At 39.1% G+C, this 23843-nt stretch overlaps 1 protein-coding gene across 1 annotated transcript in view; it reads right to left on the bottom strand.

Moving 5' to 3' along the window:
* The window catches only part of Nup160 (nuclear pore complex protein Nup160), a 507399-nt gene that overhangs the window by 328597 nt on the left and 154959 nt on the right, over positions 1–23843 (bottom strand). Inside the window, exon 12 of the mRNA XM_090382015.1 lies at positions 14737–14841. Coding sequence (XP_090238141.1) covers positions 14737–14841 — 105 coding nt within the window. The remainder of the gene's footprint in view (positions 1–14736; positions 14842–23843) is intronic.

Genomic DNA, 23843 nt, shown 5'->3' with positions numbered 1-23843 from the left:
CTGCTTCCTAATAACAGCCATAGTTATATAAAAGTCAGATACAAATATATGAAACCATTTGGATTACTAGCATGTAACTACAAATCGGTAGCTACCAATTTAATATCCCAGTATACAGACACCAACAACTGCATATGCAAGCTCAATGGCATGCAACAATATATCAATCCCGACTATGGACACATCATTACTGGTAATTTAAATATAGTTGCAGACCCTATACTCAGACACATTCTATCACAAGGTTTCAAATTCAGGCCTTGCACACGAATAAATATTACCACTTTCAATAAACAGCTTTATCATGACCTGTTAAACTACTGCTTTCAACAAGCTTACAAATATAACACACCCATAGAGGCATACCAAATGTGGATCAGCCATACTTTCACCCTATTAAAGCATAAATTTACTTTATCCAGTTCAAATATGTATAGTCAGAATAAATATTACAACCTGGCTAATCTAAAGCAAAAACTACAGGAAATACACAGAAACTTCATCATCACACCTATAGATAAAGCAGCTAACAATTATGCATTTATTTGCAAATCCTTCTATGCACAAACCTTAGCCACTGAACTGAACTCAAGTAATACTTACAAGCCTATTTCCAGTACCTGCAATACTATAACCAAAAAACTCATAGCCTTCAATAAAAAACTAAAGCTAAACATGAACAACTACAGCTTACCTTACATATACTTCATTCCTAAATTTCACAAACAACCCATAAGTTTCAGATTCATAACCTCCTGCAAAAATAGCTATGTGCACAAACCGGGTAAAATGCTTGAACATCTACTGCAACCACTGCTAAATAATTTACAGAACAGCAAAATCATAGGCAATAACCTACCCGTATTAAAATTTTTACAGAATAATAAAGTTAATAACATTCAAACTTTTGACTTCCAAAGCCTATTTACAAGTATTGATCAAACAAATCTAAAATCAGTACTAAAAGACATTTATACAAAATACAAAGATAGTATAACCTGCAATGTTCATCACTGGAACAACTTACTAAACCTGTGTATTTCTAATAATTTTATATACGATGGTAATACTATATATCAGCAAATTATAGGAACACCTATGGGCAGCCCAGCCTCATGTGTAATAGCCAACTTATATCTATTTTGGTCAGAAACCGCTTTTCCACAGGACCTAATACTATACAGATACATCGATGATCTCATTGTGATCAACTGCCCGAACTTCATCATGGAGTATGGACACTTATACCCAGCAGAACTTATATTGGAAAAAACAAACGTCTCGGATACAGCAGCCCATTTCTTGGATCTGGATATCAATGTAACGAATGATATAGCCACTATAAACTTGTACAACAAACGTGAAGCTTTCAATTTCAACATAGTCAGCCTTACACAATGGAATTCTAACATATCCAAAAGAATTCATGCCAACGTTATTCTAGCTCAATGCATTCGTATAGCTACTATTTGCAGCAATACAGAAACCACAATCCATAACATAAGGATATTATGTAATAAACTTTTGAACAACCTCTTTCCAAAAGCTTATTTACGCCATCACATCCGCAAAGCCCTCAACATATTGAGGTATAATAAAATAAAGGATATCGATATCACCAGTGTTATTGACATATAATTATCCCTAATTAACATCAAGTATGTATATAGTGTATATACAATACACGAGGCCTCTGTGGTGTCTTACAGTCTGAAAAACTTGTACCCACCAATTGGCCTACTTCCGTGTATTTATCTTGTAAATATAATTTAATAATTTAATATTCATCTTATTATTATTATGTTCTAACATATCTTTATGTATTTATTTAACACAACTGACTTTAAATACATGATGCACACACTCCCAGACATTCGTTCAGGGTCCTATCTAAAGGAACGGGCTAGCAACCCCGAACTACCCGAGCACCACTACAAATCTCTACCTCAATCATCTTTCCACTTTACTAGCTTCTACCTTTTTATGCCCTGTGCGCCATTAGTTTATCGACCGCAACACCAGGGCTCTATTTTTCTATCTTTACCCATACTTTTTTCGCCTTAAACAAAGTTTAGCTTCCCTCAACAGCTACTTTGTCAGTTATCATATTTCTTACCTATCCTGGGCAGTTTGGACATCATGTATTTAACCTACCGTAACCCTCCGCCCACTTATTTACGTACACCAAAATTCGTATACGCTAGGCACCGCTAGCGTACCCGCACATAAATACTAGCGTATCACACCGACACACACTTTTCGGTCAGTCCTGCCAACAGCGGTAAGTCAGTCTTTCGTATACTACTTAACTGTCGTCGTGCTTTCCCTTTGTTCTCAACTTTCATATGGTTGTACTTACTTCTGTAAGGTCATCCATGTTCTGTATGCATTTCCTTAATTTTAACTTTTTACCTATCATAATTACTTTTTACCTATCATAATTAATTTTAACTTTTTACCTACCATAATTAATTTTAACTTTTTACCTATCAAAATTATTTTACCACGTGTTCCCTTACACGTGCTTTGGCATACAGAACATGTCGGAAACAGAAGTAAGAGCATTGCTATATTTTTTCATAATTTTGGTGGATGACCTCTGACGAAGACACAAAAATTATGAAAGACTTGGCAATGTATTTCCTCCTTGGTCGTTTGTTCAAATTTTCACTTGGTACATATTCTTTCAATTATTACCCTTGCTGAATTCTTTACCCCCCCCTACTTCGTTCACACAGCCTTTCGCTACCGGGGTGCACTGTACTTTCTTTGCTCCTGCCTTTTATCATATATTATATTCTGCACTAAATAAATTGGTTCATTTATCTTATAGACATTATGGCTGTAGGGTACTTTTTGCAATAGCAATGTCCCTGAGCCATAACTTATTCTATTAAAACTCTGTCTTATCTCTTTCTGCTTTCCTACATCTTTTCTATTACTTTATTATTATTATTATTATTATATATATATATATATATATATACAAAGGGTACTAGGAAAGTTTTGCAATACAGCTTTGTTTATTTAATTTTTTCAAAGTAATTTCCTCTACATTCAATACACCTCTCCATCCTCCGAAACCAATCTTTAAACCAGTTCTGCCAAGTTTCACTAGGGAGTAAAGCACACTCGTTGTCCCAAGCCCGTAGAAGGTCCTCATCACTGGAAAACCGCCTCCCTTTTAGCTTCATTTTCACATGCGGGAACAGTGCAAAGTCGCAGGGAGCAAGGTCTGGACTGTAGGGAGGGTGCTCGAGAAGTTTCAGTCCTGTCGTGGTCAAATATTCGGTGCAGGCTTTGGCGCGGTGAGCTGGAGCATTATCGTGATGGAGGTACCAGGTGTCCATTCTTGACTTTGGCCGCAGGTTCTTCATAGATCCAATGACTTTAGGCAGGCATTGTTCAGTATACCACTTAGCTGTGACTGTCTTCTGCGTGTCCAAAACGACACGTTCCACAATTCCACTCGATTTGAAAAATACAGCTATCATTTTCTTCTTTACAGATCGGGATTTTCTGACAATTACGGGTGTGTCGTCATCATCAAAGACCCAAACTTTGTTTTGAGCCTTGGTCGGCAGATCGTAATAGTACATCCAAGTCTCGTCACCTGTCACGATGTTGTTCACATACTGAGATTGTCCCTTATCAAACTTTTTTAACATCTCCGGGCACCAAGTCACACATCGTGTCATCTGCTCTTCAGTCAGTTGATGCGGCACCCAGAGAGAACAAAGTTTCTTCACGTGCAAATGATCTTGCAGAATCGAACGAATTGCTGGTGCATTTAGGCCCAAAGTATCCTCTATCTGTTGGTAGGTCACTCGCCTGTTTTCGTCAAGCATTTTCCTCACAGCAGTAACGTTTTCCTCCGTAACTGACGTTCGTGGCCTTCCCGGCCTCTCAGAATCCTCCAAAGTGAAATTTCCCCTTTGGAATTCTCTATACCACCTGAATATCGTTGTACGATGTGGACAATCATCATCTAGTGCAAGAGTCATTTCTTCTAAGCACTGGTCTATGGTTAAACCACACACGAAATTATACCGCAAAACTGTCCTTATCTCATTTCGTGACCACGATGCCATCGCAAGCACTTTACACTCTCACTACTAATGAATAACTGAGCCCATCGACTTGGCGCGGCGGCTACTATGCACGTATGAACATGTCTCAACATGCAGCAGCAAGCAGCTTCCTGTGATTCATTGTTGTGTCATATTGCAAAACTTTCCTAGTACCCTTTGTATATATTCTCTGATTATTGCTTTAAAGAAATTCCATAATTGTAATGCGATCTACTTTTTTCTTCAAAATGTGCCGCGATCTACCATCTCAAGAATTATTTCATTGCACATGGTTAAAAAAGTTAATGAACACATATTGAAATATGTTGCTTATAAATTTTAAAATTAAATACAATTCAGAATTCTTATTTTAAATTCATATGTATTTAAATTTTTTATTTTAATTTATGTGCAGTTTGTGACTTCATGTCATCTTCCAACATTCAAAATTGTGGATGTACTGTGATAAGACCAACCGTAAAGAATCTTCTGTATTTCGTCTGTAAGAGTAGAGCGATTCTTCGTCTTTGTCTCAAATACAAAAGGCCGATCCACATAGATAGGTGGAACCAAAACAGGAATTTAAAAGTTCACTGCATTTTTTTACATTTGGGTACTTTTCTAGGCAAACATATTTCCAAAAGTCTTTTTATGATGATCTATCTGGCTTTTAGGAAGATATCGTTTCACAGTGCAATAATTTCATTTTCAAGTAATATTTTCTGCAATTTTTTTATCTAAGTCGACATTAAATATATTGAACGTCTTTAATTGTTTTAAAATCACTGAATCTGGTTTCAAAATCATCTGCAACTTTCTCAATTTCAGAAACATATTTCTATTAAATTCAAAAACAGGATATTTTTGCAAATGGTCTAATTTTTTTTTTCTTTGAGATCCTTAGCCATTGCCAAAAATTGATATTTATATGTAGAAATATTACTAATCATGTCACCCACATTTTTATTTTTAAATTGTAATTACAAATTCAGATCTCTCAATTTACTGGTAAAATCTGCCAAAAAAGCCAGATCACACAACTACTCTGTATCTTGTAGTTGCTCATAATCATCACCCGTTGATAAACAATTTTTTTTAATTTCATTCAGCAAATTTCAAAATCTCTGTGAAACTTAATCCGACTCATCCACCTCACATCTGTGTGATATCAGATCTGGTTCATTTTCTTCGAGTTGCATTTTGAAAATTCTCCTTGGAAGAGATTGTCCTCTGATGGAATTCACATTTTGAAAGCTACATCCAAACACTTAGAATTTAATCTTTTGCTGGCTAAAGCGCTTGTTGGTGGATGATACAGTGGTAACTCAAAAAATCTGGGAATTCACCATTTTTTTGGCACAATGCGATGAATCCGTTAAGATGCCTCGTCTTTGCTTTAGCTCCATCTATTGCTATTGGTACGAACTTAAATAGTGGTAATTTTATTTTTTCTAAGATCACTATTAGGTGGAAAATCAGATTGGTATTTACCATGGAGTGCGCTGAAATGCCTCTTTAAATTTCCTTTTTTGGGTATAGCCACGGAAGTATTGCAAATCAAGCAACAACATTTTTCTTTTATCATTACAAAAAAATATTCTAGTTCCCACTCATGATGAAAATAATACGTTTTACTCTTTTTCATAGTATTCATTTTAAATCAAAGGGTATTAAATTAACGTATAAGTACTGTCCAGTTATTAATATTAAGTAAGCTAAATAAGAATTCGACACATACACTATGCTCTCCACAATGTAACACTGCGTGAATTTTTACTACACAATCCTAGCGGCTGCGCAGCGACAAGAATAGTCACATGATTCAACGGATTTGTAATAAGCATATGCAATAGCTCCGCATAATAATAATATTTAGATATTGACTAATCTATTTTTTATATACAGGGTGTCTCAAAAATATTGGTACAAACGTTTAGGGGAGGTAGGTAACACCTATTCTTGCCCATGCAAGTACTATTTCTTTTCATTGCACTGTCTGAATGCTAGAGTGCCAAAATTTTGGGTGCTGTTTCAACTCAAAGTTTATTATTGGTTTGGGAACGTCATAGCTCTTTCCATTGTGCAAAGCATGCTGCTTGCATTATGAGATTATAGTCAGAGGCTGGGATAAGGGATAAATCTAAATTTGATAGATTTATAGCAGATTTATAGGCCAGTTCATTCCCCTTTATCCCTGACTACGCAGAATTCAACAAAAGGTCACTAACTGATGACATTCTTCAATTTTCAACAGCAGGCTCCTGATTTCATTTAAAACAGAGTAATCTTGACAGGAGAGATTCTGCACTGCTGTAATTGAGCTGAGAGAGTCAGCATAAACTATACAGGGTGTCTCAAAAATATTAGTACAAACGTTTAGGGGAGGCAGGTAACATCTAAAGGAATGTGAATCGCATAGGAATCCGGAAACATCGCCTAAGTCAGTAGACGGCGCTTTTCATCAGTTCGCGAGAGGGAAAATTTCTGGTTTACTCATTCAAGCAGTAGTCACCGCACGAAGAGCATGCATCGATGTATGAACTGTGAGCTGGCAGACATGCACCTAGTGTATGGATTAGCAGAGGGCAATGGACGAGCTGCTCAACAAATTTATGGAGAACGCTTCCCAGACAGACATGCACCGGACCAGCGTTTGTTTGTGCGCGTGCATCAAAATTTGTGCGATTATGGGTCATTTAGAGGTAACAGGAGTAGTGCAGGCAGACCACGTTCAACGCGAACTCCGGCCATGGAACAAAGTGTGTTGAATGCCGTCCAGAATAATCCTACTACCAGCACACGTGCCATTGCCTCTGCCTTAGGAGTGTCTCGTTGCAGTGTACAGCGTGTCTGGCACGACGATTCCTTACACCCCTTTCAATCTCCAAAGGATTCAGTTACTGCTCCCCCAAGATCATCCTGCACGTGTGGCTTTTGCGCAGTGGTTTCTCCAAGAAAGTGTTCAAGATTTGAATTTTCCAGCCTATATTCACGGATGAGACTTATTTCACTCGGGAAGACTTAGTCAATCAGCACAATGCTCGTGTATGGGCTCACAACAACCCACGCGGTGTGCGCACCAATGCGGCACAACATCACTTCGCAATAAATGTGTGGACAGGTATGGTCGGTGACTGCTTAGTCGGCCCATACCTGTTACCATCCCACATGAACTCCGCTAAATATTGGATCTTTCTTGAACAGGTTCTACCAGGGTTACTTGAAGATGTTCCAGCAAATGTGAGATGCAACATTTGGTTTCAACATCATGGGGCGCCTGTCCATTATGGAAGGTGTGCTCGTGACCATTTGAACGGGCGTTTTGGGCATCGATGGACTGGCCGTGGTGGACCCGTTGCCTGGCCCCCACGCTCACCTAATTTATCGAGCCTTGATTTCTTTCTGTGGGGGAGCCCTCAAATCTACTGTGTATGAATCGCCTGTGGAGGCGGAAATGGATCTCGTGGCGAGACTCATCTGCACTGCTGCTGCTACTGTCAAAGAAACTCCAGGTGTGTTCGACCGTGTCCGCCAATCCATGCTGCGTCGGTGTCACGCATGCATCGGTAACATCATGAAATGCATCCATCTCATACTCCATTGTTAATATTATGTCCAATAAATGTTTGCCACTAATTACTGTCTTGTGTCATTTCTGCTTCTTGTGCCTCCGCTACTACTTTCCCGTGACATTTCCGGTTACGGGTTCCTATGCCATTCACATTCCTTTAGATGTTACCTACCTCCCCTAAACGTTTGTACCAATATTTTTGAGACAACCTGTATATTTAAAATTCGTCGTGATTGAACAAAATTAAAGCTGCAATCGACTGGTAGATTGCGATCGACCTGTTGGCCACCACTGTTGTAATGTATTCAACTCTTCGGCTATCTGCCTAGTTGACAGAGGTCACATAGCTCTTAAACTCTGTCTTCCCCCTTCTAAAGTCAAACCCATATCTTTTGCCTTTAAGAAATGCCCATCGCCCATGATAAGACATATACTGGTGCATAATGGCCTTTATCTGTCATTGTGCTGTAAAACCAACAACAAGACATATACACTTGCTCACCCATCCCATCTGTATGCAGAGGTTCTCATGATACTTTTCTCATTCTTGTTGTCTGTAGCATAGTCCCACTCTCTCATTTTACCTTTGGATCCAATTACCTCACACCACACAAGTTCTATGCCTGCACGCTTAAGTTCAGAATATGAAAACGCCTTAGTTGCATTTGGGATGCTTTTGATAAGGTGCACGAACCACTTACACTTTCCTAAAAATTAGTATGGCATTACAAATTCCATAGTGAAACTGATAATCCTCTATTTCTGGGTGGCTCCAAATTTCTATCTGCCCTATTATATCGACATTAGTGTCCTAATGAAGTTATATTCATTCATTTTATTAAAAACACTAATCATATTATTATATACACAGTAGAACACTAAGGGTTCTGTGTAGCTGTGAAATTATTTAAGCATGTTTCCTCCTAACATTAGCTTCCCATGTTTGAAATATCTCTATCCCTATCACATCTTGTCAATATTAGCTCTTACAGTCACAAGAATTCTTGAGATGTGGCCAAGAACTATTTTGACTCATATTATAGCATAAGTAAAGGCATGTCTGTATTACCCCTGCCTCCCCCCTTTCTAACTAGCAGTTTCCCATAACCCTTAAATCCTCCTCAATGATACTGGCAAAAAAACCCTTGCATTACCTTTATTCAAATGCATTCCATCCCTACAAAATAGTACCCAACCCTACTACATATTCACCTGTTTGTTATTTGGTTTTTAGGAGCATTAGCAACTAAGGCCATATTGCTCCAGGGATATGTGGTGGTCATCCCCTGACCTTTCAGCATCCTCCGTATTTGGTGGTCACGTGCTCAAACCCCGGTCTAATCAAGAAGCGTGTGCTATGCACTGCTGCTCCTGCCCACCTGGCTACGGAGGCACCCATATTCACCTGACTTTGCTCCTCGTGACATTTTTCCTCTTTCCCACATTTTCTTTTCTCCAATCCAAGTGTACCTTCTTCAGTTCTTCGTCAATGCTGTCTAGATAGACTGAAGCAGTACTATTTTCCAAGAAAGCAACAGGCAAGAATGAATCTTTGATAATAATGCCATCATTTATATCCTATACAAATTATACATTCTTCTGTTTCTGACCGGTCAGTTGAGCCATCTAACAAAACAGAAATGAATTCTGATGCTCTGATATCGGCAACAATATTTTCCTTTACATAATAAGCTATGTAGTGTATGAATTCTTTACACTGATTGTTGTGTGTGTATTCATCCAAAACCTCAACAATATTCCACTACTAATAGCTTCAGCTCATCTTCAGCATTCATACATAGCTGATGAGGAGACATCCAAACTGCAACTGTTTATCAAAGATAGGTTGAAAGAACTCTATTTAGGAAATTAGAGATCTTATAAATTGTCATGAAACAAATAATTCATACCAAGGAAATATATACATTCAGACAATTATATAAATATGGATGAATTGTTGATAATAAAAAATAAATAATAATTATATTAATGTATATTAATATAACTATTAATTATATTAAAATACATTAGTACAACGAAAGTGGGTGCAAGAGTACATGTAAACAGGCGAAGTTTTTATGGCTCCAGCAAATAGAGAAGTTTTTGCTTTTTTATTGACTTAAATTGGCATATTAATTTATTTTTTAGAGTTGCTTTATATTCTTAGTAACAATACTTTAGTTTAAATTGAATTTAGATAGAGATTTTGTAGGTTGTTACTTAGTATCAGTAAGGGTATCAAATCAACGTGTGGACAGATTTTTCAGCTCCCGCGAATGAAAAGTTTTTCATTATACTTAGCCGCTTTATTGACTTAATTGAAATAATTAAATTATTTTCTATGAGTAGCTTATACATCTGGTCAAGCTCCATGGTTTATTTTGAATTTATATAGCGCGATTTGGAAAGTAAATAATACCTCGTGTCCAGAGATTAACATTCGTAACTTGTCGTCATTGTTATAAGATACAACATGTGCTAGCGTAAGCTTTAACGGAAAACTAGATAGCGAGTATAATAGTATCAATTAATCAGTAAAATTTATTAATCTTATTAAATTTCATTGTCAATTGAATTGTACTTTTTTAACTAAATAAATATAGTGACCTAGTTATTAGAAACGTAACATCATAAATTAATACATATAAGTTGACAGGGGATAAGAAAGTCATATAGCGTAACTCAGAGATAATATTCAATATCGAAATACATATATATAATGTTATAACTGCATTGGTATATAGGTTTAGGGTTATATTTTGTATGGGTATTTTATTGCATTTGAATAGAAATCATGAGACAGAGCAGAGCAGCAAAGCAAAAGGCTCAAACTAGTGGAAGTGATGTGGCTCAGGGAAGAACTGAGGTGGGCAATCTTTGTGCGTGCGCGATGTAAGGAGTGCGAGGAAATGAGGCACCAACTCTGCATTGTTATGGGCTTATATGAGAGCTTGAAGGACAGGGTGGATAACCTCGAAGGATTTAAATTGAGCGACCCATCAAGCTCTCAGCTGCCCACATCAATGCCCGAGCTTGCACTTGAACTTCACGCAACACAGTGGCAACCCCCAAGGCAGAATGCGCTGGTCGCAAAGAAACTAGTTGTTGTAGGTGACTTTATTGTCAGGGAAACGGGGAACATATTGTGCAAAAAGGAAAGATGGAACAGAACCAGGGTATGTCTGCCAAGGGAAAAGGTTGATGACGTTGTAGGGCAGATATCATCCTTTAAGGGCAAAAAGGGTGATATTGTTGTACACGTTGGCACTAATGATATTAAGAGTAGGAGACCGGCAGAATTACTTAACGAGTACAAGACAATGCTGAAAAAAAGGCAAGTTAGGGTTGAATTTGAAAGTGTCTGCAATTCTGCCCAAACACGATAGGGGGGAATATATGATGAAAGTCTTGTCGATCAATTCAGCCCTGGAGAGATTGTGCAAGGCTCAAGGAGTAGGATTTTTCTCAGCCTGGTCTGTGCTTGTTAACAGGAGAGACTGTTTCTACAAAGATGGGATACACTTAAATAGAAAGGGTGCAAATATATTTGCTGATGCTATCGAGGCAGGGTTATGTGGGTCAGAACACTGTTAGCTTGGGAGAGTTCACAGACTAATAGATTAACAGCAGCCGCTGGCAGAGGTAAAAGTAATTCTTACACTACTTCTATTGAAATGCAATTGAGTAGCAGCCTGGAAAGCAAAGCAGTAAGAATTTCCAAGACTTCTGGGAGTCATAGTGGAACAAGTAAATACATGAGGTGTGTTAGTGTAACTAAGAGTAGAAACAGGTGCATGTATACTTGCATGTACACCAATGCTAGGAGTATAGTTAATAAATTCGATGAGCTTGAAGTCTAGTCAAGACATCAAAGGGACATATTGTTGGGATATCAGAAACATGGTGTCACACAGACATAAGCAGTGCAGAACTGGAATTTGGGGAGTACAATGTTTACAGAAAGGACAGACAGGACAGGAAGGGAGGAGGGGTTATGCTGTTAGTTAAGAAACACATAAAATCTAAAGAAGTGCATCCAACTGATGTGGGTGAACAATGCAATGTTGAGTCTGTTTGGCGTGACATAAGCACTGGAAAGTAAAAATGAGTGGGTGTGTGTGTGTTATAGGCCTAATGAATCTGATGAGTTAATGATCAATTGTGCAGAGAAATAGAGTGGGCCAGTAAATTGGTGTCTCATAATAGGGGATTTTAATTTCCCGGATATTGACTGGAATTTGTGGGTTGGTCACGCGCACACTAGCAGGGCTTTTGGGGATTTATTGGATGATTGTTTTCTACAGCATGTTCATTTTTTTTTTTTTTTTTTTTTTTGATTTGGTAGTTGTTGGAGCATCAGCTTCTGTGGCCATATTGCACCTCCCAAGGTTTTTGCAGTACTTTGATCCAAGCCCGAGGCGGGAATCGAACCCGCGACCTTTGGGTTGCCGAAACGTACTTTACCCACTCGGCTAGCCCGGTCGGCACAGCATGTTCAGGAGGCAACTAGAGGGAGTAATACTCTTGTTCTGATTATCACTAGTGATTCTTCATGCATCAAGAATCTGCAGATAAAGGAACAACTAGGTGGCAGTGATCACAGTGTGCTGAAGTGGGATTTACTCAAAGAGGTAACTACCATCAAGGGAAAAGGGAAGGGTTTTTCCTTTCGTAAAGGTGACTACGGTGGTCTCAGACTATTTAAATTCTATACGGTGGAACCAACTGATGATGTTATCAACAGCAAATTCAAAATGGGAAGCATATTCAAAGAATTAATCTTGGAAGCTACTAGGCTTTCCATACCAACAAAGAAATATTGTTCAAGATTTAGGCCTAAATGGATGTCAGATGAATAATTAGACATGTGACAGAGAAGAAAAATGCATGGGATACATATAAATTAACATGTGACACAGAAGCCTATGATAGATATAAGCTCGTCTGTAACCAAGTTACAAAGGAGGTTAGGCAGGCAAAGACAGATTATGAGAAATCTTTGGCAAAGGATGCAAAGAAAAACAGCAAAGAGGTTTTTACTTAAACTCGAGAAGGAAGGGAATGAATCAGATTGGTCCACTTGATATCAATGGTTCAACTGTTGATGATGCTGCTCAGGTGGCTAACAAACTAAATGAATATTTTGCATCGACATTCACACATGAAGAGTTATTAAGGGAGGGGAATGCCAGGGGCGTATTCAACTCTGGCAGTTAGCTAGATAATCTTGTAATAACTGAGAGTAAATTGGAGGAGAAATTGTTGAAGATAAACACAAGAAAGGCACCTGTGGTGGACGGAATCTATCCAGTTATATTAAAAGTGGCGGCAAAGGAAGTAAGCAAACTCTTAGCCATAATTATGAGAGCTTCCCTGGACTCAGAGGGCGGTACCCATGGACTGGAGATGTGCAAATGTGACCCCAATCCACAAAGCAGGATCAAAGGGAGACACAGGTAATTACAGATCTGTTAGTTTAACTTCTGTTCCAGGGAAATTAACGAGGCACTGCTTAAAGAAGCATTGCAGGATCATCTAGATAAGACTTCAGTTATAGCTTGGACACAGCATGGGTTTGTTAAGGAGAAGTCTTGTCTGACTAATTTGATTGGATACTATGATGTAGTCACAAAGGAACTGGATGCAAAGAATAAATTTGATATCATATATTTGGATCTTAGAAAAGCCTTTGATACTGTTGCACATGGAAGACTGCTGTACAAATTGGAGCAGTGTGGCATTGAAGGCAAATCGCTGCTATGGATAAAGGGATGGTTGAGTGGGAGAAGACAGAGAGTGGTAATCAATGGAAACTGCTCTTTGTGGACTAATGTTATTAGTGGAGTCCCTCAGGGTTCAGTGTTGGGTCCATTGTTTTCTGTATTTATAAATGATATTGATGATGGTATATCAGGCTTAATGTCTAGGTTTGCAGACGATACGAAGATCGGCAGAGTTGTTAATGACAGTACGCTGCTACAACAGGATCTAGAAAAGTTGAACAGATGGGCTGCGATGGCAACTGAAGTTTAACATTGACAAATGTAAAGTACTACATATGGGAAGCAGTAATCCCAGAGTAAAGTATCAACTCTGTGGTACCACACTGACAGTGGTAGAGAGTGAAAAGGACCTGGGGGTAATTGTGCAGGCAGATATGAAGTTTTCTGAGCAGTGCAGATGGTCTGCAAGTGTAGCTCATGGTGTCTTGTCAATGGTCAGGCCACATCTGGAGTACTGCATACAGGTCTGGAGACCTCATTTTAAGAAGGATGTAGAGCTGTTGGAACAAGTACAGAGAAGGGAACTACTAGATTAGTGAATGGAACAAAAGGTTGCTCTTACGAAGAAAGGCTTAAGTTTTGCAAATTACAGTGTCTGGAGACTAGGCACCTGCGAGGTGATCTGATTGAGGTATATAAAGCCTTGAATAGTTTGAACATGCTCAATGCGGATGGGATTCTTCCTCTTGCTCAGAATAATCGCCTGAGAGGGCATAAATTCAAATTGAGGAAAAGGGTTAGTGATGTAATATGATGCAGCAGTTGGGGAAACACTCAAAAAACATTGGGTTGCCTTTATAGAACAAACATAAGGAAATTATATATTTTCAGAAAATTAAAAAAATACGTAATACATCTTTCTCAACATTCCACGTTTAAATATCCAGTATTAATGGTTTTTTTAGTTCTGCATATTTCACCACTGGTTACAAAATAAGGCAATTAATGTTGTCTACTACACATTTATTTTAGGTTACCAAGTCATGATTGCTGGCTACTTCGTGGTACACCTAAGAACTAAATGTAAAATGATGCAGGTGTATGATATCCTCTTATTGATCGTATTCCATTAGGACAAAATAAGATAATCAGCATTTGTAATAACCAAAATTTCCCAATAGGCGCAATAAGTAAAGTAAAAATACAAATATTTATTTATGACATAAAAAAAGCCAATAACTGAATATCAGATCCTCTTCTGATTTTACTCATCAACTAAAGATTCTCACTCGCACAGACAAGCAGCCACGTGACTTTTTCAAGCCATGGTTATAAGAATAACCATAATAATTAAAACTTAATAAGTATTTACCTCATGGTACTGAAGGCAATATGAGAAGAATTTATCCCAGCATTCTAATTGGAGTGCCAGATACTGTTCATTCGAAAGTTTTCCATCTTGAGCTTTGGCAGACACCTAAAAAAGGAAATGTAAATAAAAATAACTTATATATGCAAATGAATCTGCATTAGAACTAAGGTAAAATATTGTAAAACACAAATACCTTAAAGCAAATAGCAGCATTCAAATTAATAGTCAGCATAGGTACCTATGCTAACTATTAATCTGAATGCATAGTGCATATCAGAATGAAATATGCACTCCTAAAAATAGTGGACCTGCTCATTTATGAGTGATTAGAAATAGTATCTAGGAGAAAATGTTATATTCAATTAGTGAATACGGTAGAGAATCTTTCATGATGATGAAGACAAAATAAAAAGCATAACAGCTATTCAATTAACGCAGGAACCCAGTGTAATATGACGCATGGTCAACTGATAATCACTCCCCCCCCCACCCCAAATTGTTATGGAGCAATTTGCACTCTAGAAATTACAGATTTACTGTGATCTGGTTTTTTAGTTCCTGCAGTAAGCTGCAATTGGGCATGCATACTTTATCTTTAATGAAGTGCCACACAGAAATGTCAAATGGGATTATTCTGGGGAATAGGAGTATCATATCACTGTTCCTTCTGATATGCCTCAAGGGATGATGAATGGTCTACTCTGGTCACATTAGCTATGGTTAAGAATGCTGACCTGATTGTTTTCGGTGTTCATCCTAGTTTTCAGCCTCTGGTATGAGTGTCTGTCAAATGTAGTATTTTCCTACTAACAGTCAAACCGGTGGACTGAATCCTGAAATATCTTTAAGTACCTACATGAGTTTCCTTTTACCAGTGGAATAAACTTGGCTTCATGAGGTCCATACCATACTGCAGGTGTGGAAGGAGGAGTTTAGCAATAAACTTGGTAATGTTACTAGAAATAATCCTATATAGAACTTGGCTTTGGGTACCCATTAAGAAGGGGAAATTGTTGTTATTTTGTTTTTAGGAGCATTAGCAACTAAGGCCATATTGCTCCAGGGATATGCGGTGGAGGATGCGGAAAGGTCACTCCCTGACCTTTCTGCATCCTCCGTATTTGGTGGTCACGGGCTTGAATCCCGGTCTAATCAAGAAGCGTGTGCTACGCACTGCTGCTGCTGCTACCCACCTGGCTACAGAGGCACCAAGGGGAAATTGGGAAGAGGTACTTAGGAACTGGATATGGGAAGAGAACTGAATTGGGAAGAAGTACATAGGAACTTACATACCTTGGAAAGCTTTAACACTAACTAGACAGTTGGAGTTGTAATGCGGCACTGACTCAGTCCATGGATTTCCTGTGCACTGAACCTGTTTTTGATATGAACTTGTTTCTTGTATAAGAACATCAAAGAAAATGATAAATATTATTATTTTCAAATTCCAGACAAAAACTTATGTTCAGGTTTGTGTCATTAACATGGGAGTGGAAGCTTAAAGAGAAAATGCATTTTAAAATGGTGCAGAATTGGATTAACATTTAAATATGACATTAAAATTTTATTATTTTATTTAAAAATTTTAAGATATTATTTTAAATTAAAAATATATTTATTTAGCCATTTACTTGGTTTGGTGATTTTCAATGTCCACCATGTTGATGTAAAGTAACATTAATGTGAATTTTAATTTTTCTTTTTTATTGGCTTGACTTACAATCTACATTATTATTTTGTTATTGAAGTTTAGCCATAAAGAAATTTAAAAACATGGCCTCAAGCATTATTAATTCAATTATCATAAAGCAAGAATTTAAAATTAGCAGCATTTCTCACATCCAATTATTGAAGCACACTGGATTCATATTTTAGAGCAGTGTTCTCCAAATGTTTATGTGCTCTAGATTTGCATGTTACCAGCATCTGGCCGACATCTAATTCTTAAAGCTTGTTTGTTTGTTTGTTATTTGGTTTTTAGGAGCATTTGCAACTAAGGCCATATTGCTCCGGGATATGCGGTGGTCATTCCCTGATCTTTCCGCATTTGGTGGTGATGGACTCGAACCCCAGTCTAATCAAGAAGCATGTGCTACGCACTGCTGCTCCTTCCCACCTGGCTACGGAGGCACCCCCAAATGGATGGGTGGCAGCCTCACAACTGTTACTAATGTTTTCGCAAGGTGGCTCAAAAACAGATGCCCATGTGTTTAAAGGCTCCAATAGCAGTACAAATGGTCTTGACCCAATCCACCATCAGAGAATTGGGTCAAACTACCACAGTATGCTGTTTATAGTCAATGGGCACACCTGAGATCCATAATCTAATTCAGAATGCACAAGTGAGTTGAAGTAACATGCAATGATCTCCACCACACTTGTTAGAGGATACAGCCATAACTTATGTAAACCCTTCATACATTTTGTTCAAATGTGACATATGTGACGTAGAAATGCGAAATTTTCACTGAATATAAGACCTTGGAAGTTTCAGGTGCTACTGGGATTGTGTTTAGTCCAAACTTTAGTTCTGGCTCCACTTCTGGGATTAAAACCGAACCATTAACAATTGCACAAGAGTTCAGATGGTCAATGGCATGCAGCAATTGCCTTTTGATGACCCTCATGTTGCATAACTGTGAAAATATGCTAAAGTCACAACAATGGGGACACTGTTTATGGTTGGAGGAAGTTGTTCCATAACAGAATTAACTTTGATAGTTTCGGAAATAGTGGAAACTAAGTTGATGCCTTCAGAGTTGCATTTGCTGCTGCTGCTTGGAATATACTTTCTGTGATGTACTTAACTGCATCATTAATTGGCTAATGGCTGACTGTGACAGTATTAAATGTTGCCAGATACGTGAAGGCATTCCAGTCAACAAGACTGATTTTCCTCCATGATATGCTCAAAGGGTGGCATAGTCTGCCAATGCAAAGGATGGACATCACTGAGAAGTGATCACTATCATAAAAGGTTTTCTTCAACATGCCATGTACACACAGGGAGGAGAGAAGTAGAGCAGATGAAAAAAATCAATGCAAATAAATGTACGGGGAAGGCTTGTGGAAAATAGTATTACATGTCTGCATTTAGAAGGGTAAGGTTGTTGTTTTCAAGCGTATGCTCTATAATCCAATCCCTTCCATTGATGTCAGTACTACCCCACAGAGTACTATGTCCATTGAAATCCCCTAGTAATAGAAAATGGAAAAGCAAATGATTAACAAGATCATTAAGGTCTGCCTAGAGAATGTACTTCCAAATAGCAGAGTGACAGAAAGTCAGGAGCCCTACTCTGAGATGAACTGCTACAGCCTCAAGTCAGTGGTCAGCAATAGAGAATGAAAGGGGGATATGATTACCCGCAGGGATGGCAATACTTCCATGTGCAGGTCAATCCCTAGCTCTACCCTTCCAAACAATTGCACAACTATGCAGGAAAGGATCCATATTTGCCGTTAAATGTGCCTCCTGTGATCAGCAGCACATTGGCTCAAACTTTACTAATTCAAATTTCTGCATTGGGAATTCCAATGCAGAATTTGAATGTGGATATTACTTAGCTTTGCTGGGTTTATCTGTTGGCTTCCAAAGTGCTGAGGGCTTGGATTTCTCAATCTTGGGTGTGCTATGGGTATTTAGCTATTTAGCACTATGGGTATTTAGCACTACAGCACCTATTCCCATGAATAGGTGCTGTAGTGCACCTATTCATGGGAATGTATTAGAAAATAATTGATTTTGAACAGGTTTATGAAATAAACCTGTTCAAAATCAATGATATACTCCAATTTGTTTCAGAAAACAGAAAAATTCATTAATGTTTGCCTCATCAACAATAATTATGCATTGGTTCTTAGAAATTAGCCAGAGAACAAAGGACTGGGGTTCGGTCTTGTTGATAGTGTGGCCAGTCAATCAGAATGTTTGACTGTTGCATGTGGTAAACATTGTGGACACTGAGGTAGATCATTGCTTTCAAGTAGATGGAGGTGAGTCAGATAAGTATTTCCTATTCTTGCCCATGCAAGTACTATTTCTTTTCATTGCACTGTCTGAATGCTAGAGTGCCAAAATTTTGGGTGCTGTTTCAACTCAACGTTTATTATTGGTTTGGGTACGTCACAGCTCTTTCCATAGTGCAAAGCATGCTGCTTGTATTATGAGATTATAGTCAGAGGCTGGGATAACGGATAAATCTAAAGTTGATAGATTTATAGCAGATTTATAGGCCAGTTCATTCCCCTTTATCCCTGACTATGCAGAATTCAACAAAAGGTCACTAACTGATGACATTCTTCAATTTTCAACAGCAGGCTCCTGATTTCATTTAAAACAGAGTAATCTTGACAGGAGAGATTCTACACTGCTGTAATTGAGCTGAGAGAGTCAGCCTAAACTATACAGGGTGTCTCAAAAAAATTGGTAGAAACGTTTAGGGGAGGCAGGTAACATCTAAAGGAATGTGAATCGCATAGGAACCCGGAAACATCGCCTAAGTTGGTACACGGCGCTGTTCATCAGTTCGCAAGAGGGAAAATTTATGGTTTCCTCATTCAAGCAGTGGTCGCTGCACGAAGAGCATGCATCAATATACAAACTGTGAGCTGGCAGACATGCACCTAGTGTATGGATTAGCAGAGGGCAATGGACGAGCCGCTCAACAAATTTATGGAGAACGCTTCCCAGACAGACATGTACCGGACCACCGTTTGTTTGCGCGTGTGCATCGAAATTTGTGCGATTATGGGTCATTTAGAGGTAACAGGAGTAGTGCAGGCAGACCACGTTCAACGCAAACTCCAGCCATGAAAGAAACTGTGTTGAATGCCGTCCAAAATAATCCTACTACTAGCACACGTGCCATTGCCTCTGCCTTAGGAGTGTCTCGTTGCAGTGTACAGTGTGTTTGGCACGACGATTCCTTACACCCCTTTCATCTCCAAAGGGTCCAGTTACTGCTCCCCCAAGATCATCCTGCACGTGTGGCTTTTGCGCAGTGATTTCTCCAAGAAAGTGTTCAAGACGAATTTTCCAGCCTATGTTTTGTTCACGGATGAGGCTTATTTCACTCAGAAAGGCTTAGTCAATCAGCACAATGCTCACGTGTGGGCTCACGACAACCCACACGGTGTAAGCCCCCATGCGGCACAACATCGCTTCGCAACAAATGTGTGGGCAGGTATGGTCAGTGACTGCTTAGTCGGCCCATACCTGTTACCATCCTGCATGAACCCGCTAAATATAGGATCTTTCTTGAACAAGTTCTACCAGGGTTACTTGACAATGTTCCAGCAAATGTGAGATGCACATTTGGTTTCAACATGACGGGGCGCTTGCCCATTATGGAAGGTGTGTTTGTGACCATTTGAGCAGGCGTTTTGGGCGTCGATGGATTGGCCGTGGTGGATCCGTTGCCTGGCTCCCACGCTCACCTGATTTATCAAGTCTTGATTTCTTTTTGTGGGGGCCCCTCAAATCTATTGTTTATGTGGAGACGGAAATGGATCTTGTGGCGAGACTCGTCTGCGCTGCTGCTGCTACTGTCAAAGAAACTCCAGGTGTGTTCGACCATGTCCGCCAATCTATGCTGCGTCGGTGTCACGCATGCATCGCATCTCATGGTGGAACCTTCAAGCATCTGTGGTAACATCATGAAATGCATCCATCTTGTACTCCATTGTTAATATTATGTCAAATAAATGTTTGCCACTAATTACTATCTTGTTTTTTTTTTTTTTTTTTTTTTTTATTTGGTAGTTGTTGGCGCATCGGCTTCTGTGGCCATATTGCACCTCCCAAGGTTTTTTCAGTACTTTGATCCAAGCCCGAGGCGGGAATCGAACCCGCGACCTTTGGGTTGCCGAGCAGGTACTTTACCCACTCGGCTAGCCCGGTCGGCTTACTATCTTGTGTCATTTCTGCTTCTTGTGCCTCTGCTACTACTTTCCCGTGATGTTTCCGGTTATGGATTCCTATGCGATTCACATTCCTTGAGGTATTTGTTACCTACCTCCCCTAAACGTTTGTACCAATATTTTTGAGACACCCTGTATATTTTAAAGAAGGGGGAAAAAGAGTTGTGTTTTCTAGAGCTAATTTTATTGTATGTAATACTGCTGACTGCTATACTCAGGTGGAAGGGAATCTGAAATGCTAGTAGAGGGAAACACTGCTGCCACTTCTCCCACATCTGAATGAGATTCAGAGACATCAGTACATAGTTCTGAATATGGCTTGCATATAGTTGTTTCACGTTGAGTGTCGGTAGAAGATCCTTACGCCATTGACAAAATTACGTAGGACAGATCAGTTAAAGGGAGAGTTCAAGGTGGGTAAGAGCAATTCAAAGGGGGATCAAAGGGTGACAAGTAATTACAGACCAGTTAGTTCAACTTCTGTTCCGGGTAAAATAATGGAGTCACTGGTTAAAGATACACTGCAGGATCATCTAGACAAGACTGCAGGCTTCATTTTAGGAAGGATGTAGATTTGTTTGAGCGTGTACAGAGAAGGGCAACAAGATTGGTGAGGGGAATGAAGAGATCCTCTTACCAAGAGAGGCTTAAGTTCTGCAAATTGCAGTGGCTGGAGACTAGGCACCTGCGCAGTGATCTGATTGAGGTGTATAAGTCTTTGAAATGGGTTGAGCACGCTGAATTCTGAAGGAATACTTCCACTTGTTCAGATTACGAACCTAAGGGGGGCATAAATTCAAATTAAGGAATGACAGATGTAGAATAGATGTGCATAAATGTGCTTTAGCCAGCAGGTGGTTAATTGCTGGAACAGACTTCCATCTGTCGTTGTGGAAGTTGATAGTCTAAATAAATTTAAGGAGGAACTGGACAAACATTTAGAGGGAATGGTTGTGTGAATTTTTTTTTTTTTGGCTGATGCTGCATATGCTCATACACTTGCTTTCTTGCATCGCATGCTGCTGCTACTACTATTACTACTAATTCATTACCTGTTGCCTACTCTGAAGAGGAGCATTCAACTCTGTGATATTTCAAAAAGCGTTCGGCCTGCTGATCTTATTTTACTAGGTTTATTTCTATAGAGGTTTTGTAGTGACAGATTTAAGAGCTATGGCTGAATAGGATGGAGACAACAACTCTGGCTGCATACTTAAGTAGTAACATTTTTCTATGGAGGTACAGAGGGGGAAGCTCATGAGTTCAATATATATAGACTATGAGTCAGAGAAGTTCTAACAGCAAGAAGTGCAATCCAATATGCATTGTATTGTATAGAATCAGGCCAGGCGAAGTACACTCCTTCGTGCAGAAGGACAGACTGGAGCACCAGAATACAAATGGGATCTAATCAATGCACTATAGAAGAACAGGTACAAAGGGGTACAATCTGCTCCCCAAGACAGAGCAGATTCTCCTAGTATATTCAGCTTTTTTAGGACAGGCAGTATGTACAAATTTAACTTATTGTCAAGGATAACCCCAGAAATCTGAAGTTGTCAGTAATCAGTATGGTAAGGTTTAGCATCTGTATGCAATTTATGCTACCTGCAAATGTGGATCGCAACAATTTTCTGTTGTGAAAGACAATAACCATTGGGTACTGTCCACTTTTGCATTTTAATCAGGAATATCTGCAATTGTGAATCAATAGATCTTGTTCTGAGAATAGCAAGAAATGGAGAGATTGTTGGCATAAAGGTAATCCTTGACAGTATTTGGGGTCTTTTGTTATGGAATCAATTCAAAGGGCAAAATGAGCTGCAAGTCAATACAGACCACTGTAATACTCCTTCCTGAAGGAACATCATAGAAAGGGAGTTTCAATATCCCACTTGAAAAGAATGACTCTGGAGGAAGTTCTTAATGAACATGGGCAGACTGCCTCATATCCAGTGGACCAATCTGAATCAGATTGGTCCACTGGATATTGATGGTTCAACAGTTGAGGATCCTGCTCAGGTGGCTAACAATCTAAACGAGTATTTTGCATCTACATTCACGCATGAGGAGTTATTCAGGAAGGAGAATGACATAGGTAAAGTAAACATTGGCAGTGAGCTAGATGATTTTGTAATAACTGAGAGGAAAGTGGAGGAGAGATTGTTGAGGATAAACATAAAAAAGGCACCTGGGGTGGATGGGATCTATCCAGTTATATTAAAGAAGGCAGCAAAAGAAGTAAGCAAACCTCTAGCCATAATTATGAGAGCTTCTTTGGACTCAGGGGAGGTACCCATAGACTGGAGATGTGCAAATGTAACCCCAATTCACAAAGGAGGATCAAAGGTTGACACAAGTAATTATAGACCTGTTAGTTTAACTTCTGTTCCAGGTAAATTAATGGAGGCACTGGTTAAAGAAGCACTGCAGGTCATCTAGACAAGAATTCAGTTATAGCTCAGACGCAGCATGGTTTTGTTAAGGGCAGGTCTTGCCTGACCAATTTGATTGGATACTATGATGTAGTCACAAAAGAACTGGATGCAGGGAATAACTTTGATATTATATATTTGGATCTTAGAAAGGCTTTTGATACTGTTGCACATGGAAGACTGCTGCACAAATTGGAGCAGTGTGGCATTGGAGGCAAATTGCTGCTATGGATAAGGGGATGGCTGAGTGGCAGAAGACAGAGAGTGGTAATCAATGGACACTGCTCAACGTGGACTAATGTTATTAGTGGAGTTCCTCAGGGTTCAGTGTTAGGTCCGTTGTTGTTTTCGGTGTTTATGAATGATATTGATGATGGTATATCAAGTTTAATGTCCAAGTTTGCAGATGATACAAAGGTTGGCAGTGTTGTTAAGGACACTACTGACGCTATGCTGCTGCAACAGGATCTGGAAAGGTTGAACAGATGGGCTGAGAGGTGGCAAATGAAGTTTAACATTGACAAATGTAAAGTACTACATATGGGAAACAGTAACCAGAGAGCAACGTATCAACTCTGCGGTACTACTCTGACAGGGGTGGAGAATGAAAAGGACCTGGGGGTAATTGTGCAGGCAGATATGAAGTTCTCTGAGCAGTGCAGACGAGCTGCAAGAGTAGCTCATGGTGTCTTGTCAATGATATACAGGAATTTTTCTAGCAGGGATAAGGAGGTGATTATTCCCTTGTAT

This window comes from Mastigoproctus giganteus, chromosome 9, assembly GCF_048544385.1.
Source record: "Mastigoproctus giganteus isolate SK-2022 chromosome 9, ASM4854438v1, whole genome shotgun sequence".
Classification (NCBI taxonomy): Eukaryota; Metazoa; Arthropoda; class Arachnida; order Uropygi; family Thelyphonidae; genus Mastigoproctus; species Mastigoproctus giganteus.
This window is presented reverse-complemented; position numbering and strand designations above follow the sequence as displayed.